Source organism: Calidris pugnax, unplaced genomic scaffold (assembly GCF_001431845.1).
Source record: "Calidris pugnax isolate Ruff unplaced genomic scaffold, ASM143184v1 scaffold418, whole genome shotgun sequence".
NCBI classification, from domain to species: Eukaryota; Metazoa; Chordata; class Aves; order Charadriiformes; family Scolopacidae; genus Calidris; species Calidris pugnax.
Genome location: NW_015091199.1, coordinates 74,999 through 81,666, shown reverse-complemented (window position 1 = coordinate 81,666; position 6,668 = coordinate 74,999). Strand labels below are relative to the sequence as shown.

Sequence of the window (6,668 nt, the reverse complement as noted above, 5' to 3'; positions counted from 1 at the left end):
TTTTTATTTCATTTTTCTGTAAGGATGAATTACGAGACTGTTTTCTCTCACTTTTGGTAATAATACGTTGCCTAGCCTGGTCTTTTTGTTCATAATGCTGTTGTGTTTGGGAACATAGCACAGGTTAGGAGCTCACAATTGCAAAATCATTTCAATTATTATTTATATTATTTTTAAAATGTCAAGGCATTTCTACTCCAATTGACTTTCTAAAATATCTTCCCCTTTTTTTTTTTTTTTTTAATGTATAAAAATACAGAGTTCCTCCACGCTCACAACAGCCGGAGCCTGCCTGCCCAGCTCCCCGCTGCATCCCTCCCCGAGGGGGCCTGCACTCCCCACACTCCGGTGCCAGGGGCCGGGCTCCCCGGAGCACATCCATCCCTGTACCCGATGGCAGCCTGGTGATGCCCTTGCAGTCCTTGGAGGGGACAGAGGGGCCTTCCACTGCCACCCTCTCCCTCCATGCCGAGCCTGCAGGTGCCCAACATGCCACAGATTCCACCCCCCAGCTCCAGAGCTCAGCCTCATCCTGCTTGAGCTGCCCCCATGTCACCTGTGCCTGTGCCACCAACACAACTGCCTACAGGGGATGGGAACAGCTGCACAGGCACAGGGACCACAATATTAGGAACCCACGAGTCTGACCCATCCTTCAGAGCAGTTAACCAGAAGGTTAACCTCATGACTGTCCCGTCCATAACCTTTAAAACCTGCTTCCTTCTTTCCAAGCATGTGTTGACACTGCCTTAGCCCAAGCAGATGAGCCTCAGGTGACCAGACTTCAGCAGGAAGCGAATGGCTAAGGGTGCTGGAGGGTTCCAGTTGTACAGTTCGGTCAAGCAGCTCTGGCCAGAGAAGTCCTATGGCTCCAGCCTTCTCCTGATCTCATCAAGCAGCTTTTCTCTTGGGATATCAACCTACAAGGAAATGGAGAGAAGGAGGTAGCAGCATTGGAACCCTGAGCAATGCACCCTTCAATCTGGCCCCAAGGACCTGCTGTGGGTACCAACGTAGTTTGTGACCCAATAGGTCCATCCTGCAACTCCCCAAAGGAACGTCACTGAGGGAAACCTCAAGGCCTTTCAGTATTTCTAGATTTTTGGGAGCGCTTTTGAAACCCAGTGTAAGATGGCATTCTCACCTCCTGTCTTGTTGCGACATCTCGCAGCTTGACGACTCCATCTGTCAGCTCTTGCTCTCCTACAATGGCAGCGAGGGGGATCCCCATGTCCTCGCAATACTGCAGCTGCTTCAGCAGTTTAGGATCCTTCTTGTAAAACATCTCTGCCTAGGAGAGGAACAAATTTGCTCTGATGAATCCTGGAGCAAAACAGCCAGCACCAAAACCCCACAGAAAACTCTGCCTCATTATTCCTACAGCAAGCAATTGCCTTTAGTGGTCTTGACTGTTCTCCTCCTCTGCCTGCTAGATCTCAGACAGGCACAGATCCTGAAGAGACACACCACCAAAGGAGTTGGTTTTGCTGTGCTGCAGTTCCCTTCAGGCTCTCCATCCTTCAAGCCATACCAGTGCCAAGCCCAAGTCCTCATTTTACCTTGATCCCTGCGTCCCACAGCTCGGAGATGAGCTTCAGTCTCGCAGCGAGTAAGTGTTTCTGAGGTGTAGCCACCAGCACTTGTGTCTCAGTCGTTCGAAGTTTCTCCCCAGAAGCCTGCAGGGACAGACGCGCTCGTGAGAGTGACAGGCTCTGAGGGAATCTGCAGCTCACAACAAGCTCAGCTCGCCTTATCTTCAGACCTTAACTTAGCTCCCCCAAACAAGCACGCTTAAAAGCTAACTGTCACTATTCAGTGAAGGTTACTGAGCAAGGCTAACCTTCCAGAAGCAAAAAGAGTGCACAGACAAGACAATCTGGGCACATTTAATGAGTCCCCCAGAGAATCTGCATTGTCACACGCTACTTAATCGTGTGCTGCTGTTCCCATGGGACCTTGGTCTTCCTTTCCCCCCCCTGCCCCGGGATGGGACCTGGACAGCTTTCTGATGCTCCTTTGATTCTTCCAGTCCAAAGACATTGCTTCAGCCTCGCTTGTTATGAATTACAAGCTCAGAACTAAATGCAGAGAGATGGATTTCCTCACAGGCTTTCCTAGGGCTCATTACAGAGCGAGCGCCACAGCTGTTAACGAATTCATCACTTCACAATCCCCAGGACAGAAAACTTCACAGGCAAGAGGCTGGGACACAAAGATCAGAGCTAGGACCAGAGCTCAGGGCCTGTCTCTAACGATTCCTTGGCGTCTGCTACAAAATGCTGCCCGTAGCTGCCCATGGGCATCCCATCCTGGTGGGACCCTGGTGGGCTGCAGAAGAGGGCTCTGTCTTCTGTGCATGGACACACAGGCATGAGAGCACTCATCTTCTCCCCCCAAATGCTCTCCTCTCAAACACTGTGGAGCTGTAGAGCTCTGTAGCAAACAATAGACAGCTCCTAGAGCCCTGCCCCGTGCCATGTGCCACCAACCTTCACTCTCTGCTCTAGGATGGAGAAGATCCGCTCGATCCCAATGCTGACCCCCACACAGGGCACCTTCCGGCCCTTGGGATCAAACATCCCCACCAGCCCGTCGTAGCGGCCGCCTCCAGCCACGCTCCCAACGCCGACCGACTCCTCCACGTGGTCGTTCTCCTGCTGCAGCAGGACAGCCTCAAAGATCACTCCCGTGTAATAGTCCAGACCCCGCGCCAGGCTCAGGTCAAAGGAGATCTGTAGGACACCAGGGAGCCCCGTCACTGGGTGCACTCGGGGGGGCCCTGGGCTGCACCCCCTCCTGCCTCCGCAGCTCCTCACCTTCCCTGTGATGCCAAACAGGGTCAGGTACTCAAACAGCAGCTTCATGTCCCCCAGCCCCTCCTTGGCCAACTTGTTCTGGGACAGCTTGGGGTCCTGCAGAAGCCGCTCGATCAGGTCCAGGCCACCTGTGGAAACAAGATATGTCTCGGGGCAACCAGCAGAGCAGCACCCACGGCGATGGGCCCAGCCTGGACTTCTCTGTCACTTGCCCTGCCCGGCCTGGAAGGACAAGGCCAAGGGCTGGACACTCCAGGTGCTCACCGTGAAGCTGGACATACTCCCCGATGCGATCCGCAGCCTCGGGGGAGAGCCCCTTCTCTCCTACCATCTCATTCTTCACCTCCTCCCACGGTATCTATGAGGGCAAACGAGAACTTCTGCTGCTGCAGGACACTCTCACCACCAAGGGTCTCCACCAGCCCTCGCATCCACAACACACTCAGGAAGACAGCAACCAGTAACCTCACTAACGATCCACAGCTCTCCCAGGAATCGTTAACAGGAACCACTGGAAACACCAGGCTTTATCATAGAATCATAGAATCATTGAGGTTGGAAGAGACCCTTGGGATCATCGAGTCCAACCATCTCCCCTACTCTACAAAGTCCTCCCCTACACCATGTCCCTCAGCACTGCATCTAAACGGCCCTTAAACACAGCCAGGGATGGGGACTCCACCCCCTCCCTGGGCAGCCTGTTCCAATGCCCGACCACTCTTTGGGTGAAAAATTCCTTCCTCATGTTCAATCTAAACCTCCCCTGTTGGAGCTTGAAGCCGTTCCCTCTCGTTCTGTCACTAATTACCTGTGAGAAGAGACCAGCACCAACCTCTCTACAGTGTCCTTTCACGAAGTTGTAGAGAGTGATGAGGTCTCCCCTCAGCCTCCTCTTCCTCACACTAAACAGCCCCAACTCCCTCAGCCGCTCCTCATACGATTTGTTTTCCAGCCCCCTCACCAGTTTCGTTGCCCTCCTCTGCACTCGCTCCAGCACCTCCAGATCTCTCTTGGATTGAGGTGCCCAAAACTGGACACAACACTCGAGGTGTGGCCTCCCCAGTGCTGAGTACAGGGGCACAATCACCTCCCTAAATTCTTATTCTTAATTACACACAAGAGCTCCCCAAACCCTTTACAAACCCCAAGGGTTTAGCTGCTCTGAACCTCTTGACGATGAGACCGGCCACGACCAGGACACTGCCCAGCCCGCGACATCTACCCTCCCCAGCAGCACGATGCTCACCTTGTCCAGCTTGTCCACGGTAGAGCAGGTGGTGATGAACTTGCTCTCCGGGATGCCGCAGATGGCAAACACACCATTCAAAATCCGTCGGTCGTTGACCTGGGGGTGGGAGAAGCTTGCTTACCTCAGGGGACATCCCCCCACCACCCCAGGGGTGCAGGAAGCTGCAGCTGTTGGCGTTCCCTTCTCAATCCCATGGGAAGGGAAGGCACCGAGGTGTGAAAGCCACTTGGGTCTGATCTCACCTTAATGAGAAAGTCCCCGAGCTGCAGGTCACTCAGGATCTCGTGCACGATCTTCAGGCACTCAGCGTCAGGAATCATCGGGTCGAACTGCCCGGCGATGTCAAAATCCTGGCGGCAGAAGCGGCAGAGTCTCCTGGCACAGCTGAGGTGCTTCAGCTTCCCCAGACACCCCACACGGACCCACAGCAGCAGAAGACAACCCAGCCAGTAAAACCCAAGCGTCCCCCATGCCCTCCCGCCCCGAGCGGCCTCGTCCCCTCACGCGGCAGCCACCACAACACTCACGCACTGGTAGAACTCCCGGTAGCGGCCCCTGGTCGTGGCCGGGTTGTCCCGCCTGTAGACCTTAGCGATGTGGTAGCGCTTCATGTTGGTGATCTTGTTCATGGCCAGATAGCGAGCGAAGGGCACCTGGGTGCCAAGGAGTTAAGGACAGGAACATGGAGATGCCCTGAGCTGCAGAAAGCTGAACCAGAAAGCCCCGTCCCCCTTTCGCTTTGCCAGCTGCTCCCCCATCTCTAGGGAGGTCATCAACCGAGGCTGACGATGAGTATGACGAACCACGCTGAGGTTTTCCAACACCAGGACAACTCCATCTCCTCCTTCCGAACCACGGTACGTCAACACCTCACACACACACACAGACCTTTGCTGGGTCATTTCACCCTCTTACGGAGCCATCAGAGAGAATTCCACATAAGGCACCGTCACACAGACATTAAAGTGGAGAGCTTTTTGGTGAGATGTGGAGGGGAGGAGGCCCAGGATGGACACCTGCTTTGTACCTGCAGCAAACACCGCTGCTCTCTGAGGAGAGCTACCAAAGCACTGGGAAGGTGGGATGGACAGGACAGGAGCACGTGGCGGGTGTCCACAGGAGAAAAGGGCCGCTTTGCAGCAGATCCTGGACTGGATGTGGGGTAGTTTGAGGTGGGGTCATGCCAACGACACTGGTGGTGTCCACCACTTGGTGGGAATTGGGTTTCCATCACCCTGATGGGACCCACAAGCAGGGCAGGGCAATACTGTTCAGTATCTTCATCAACAACAGAGACAGTGGGATCGAGTGCACCCTCAGCACGTTTGCAGGTGACACCAAGCTGAGTGGTGCGGTGACACGCCTGAGGGACAGGACGCCATCCAGAGGGACACGGACAGGCTCGAGAAGCAGGTCCTTGTGACCCTCATGAGGTTCAACAAGGCTAAGTGCAGGGTCCTGCAGCTGGGTTGGGGCAACCCCAAGCACAAGTGCAGGCTGGGGGATGAAGGGATGGAGAGCAGCCCTAAGGAGGTGGACTTGGGGGTGTCGGTGGATGAGAAGCTGGCCATGAGTCAGCAACGTGAGCTGCCAGCCCAGAAAGCCCCCCACAACCTGGGCTGCATCCCCAGCAGCGTGGCCACCAGGGCAAGGGGGGAGGTTCTGCCCCTCTGCTCTACTCTGAGGAGACCCCCCAGCTAGTGCTGCCTCCAGCTCTGGGGCCACCAACATCAGAAGGACATGGAGCTGTTAGAGTGGGGCCAGAGGAGGCCATGGAGATGCTGAGAGGGCTGGAGCCCCTCTGCTGGGAGGGGGGGCTGAGTTGGGGGGGTTCAGCCTGGAGAAGAGAAGGCTCCAGGGAGACCTTAGAGCCCCTTCCAGTCCCTCAAGGGGCTCCAGGAGAGATGGGGAGGGACTCTGGATCAGGGAGGGGAGCCATAGGAGGAGGGGGAAGGGTTTGACCCTGAAAGAGGGGAGATGGAGCTGAGATGTGGGGAAGAACTTGTTTGGTGTGAGGGTGGTGAGAGCCTGGCCCAGGTTGGCCAGAGAAGCTGTGGCTGCCCCATCCCTGGAGGGGTTCAAGGCCAGGTTGGAGGGGGCTTGGAGCAACCTGGTCTAGTAGAAGATGTCCCTCTATATGGCAGGGGGTGGGACTGGGTGGCTTTTAAAGGTCCCTTCCCACCCAAACCCTTCTGTGATTGGATGAAGGGTGGCCCAACGAAGCAGAGGTGGCAGCGACCTCAGCGTGTGCGTGTCCCCCGAGGATACGGTCAGGTCGTAGCGCAGGGCCAGCAGCTCCCCGCCCTGGTCCTGCAGCTCGTAGATGAGCTTCGCCTCCTCCCCGTACTTCCCCATCAGCGTCTCCTGCGGGGAGAGGAGGGGGATGGAGAAGGACCTGGGGAGGGGGTGGAGAGGGGCTCTGGGGCGCAGGGACAGAGCCCAGAGTGCCCCCCACCCCCCCGAGCCCCACAACTCCAGCAGAGGGTTAGGGGGACATGACACACATCCCCCCTCCAGCCCCAGGGCAGAAAGGGGGCCCCATAGCCCCGTCCCCCCCCAACAGGGACCCACAAGGGACTGTCATGGCTGGCCCCCCCCCCGCC

The 6,668-nt window shown here is 56.3% G+C and overlaps 1 protein-coding gene across 1 annotated transcript; it reads right to left on the bottom strand.

Moving 5' to 3' along the window:
- Window positions 1-244: 244 nt before the first annotated feature.
- Window positions 245-6,538, bottom strand: LOC106898427 (histidine--tRNA ligase, cytoplasmic-like). Its single transcript, XM_014959665.1, has 10 exons — window positions 6,334-6,538; window positions 4,593-4,718; window positions 4,308-4,415; window positions 4,063-4,161; window positions 3,081-3,174; window positions 2,817-2,944; window positions 2,490-2,732; window positions 1,560-1,676; window positions 1,145-1,291; window positions 245-920 (listed from the first exon to the last, which is right to left on the bottom strand). The coding sequence occupies exons 1-10, from the start codon at window positions 6,418-6,420 to the stop codon at window positions 864-866; spliced, it is 1,206 nt and encodes a 401-aa protein (XP_014815151.1). The 5' UTR covers window positions 6,421-6,538; the 3' UTR covers window positions 245-863.
- Between the last annotated feature and the right edge of the window lie 130 nt (window positions 6,539-6,668).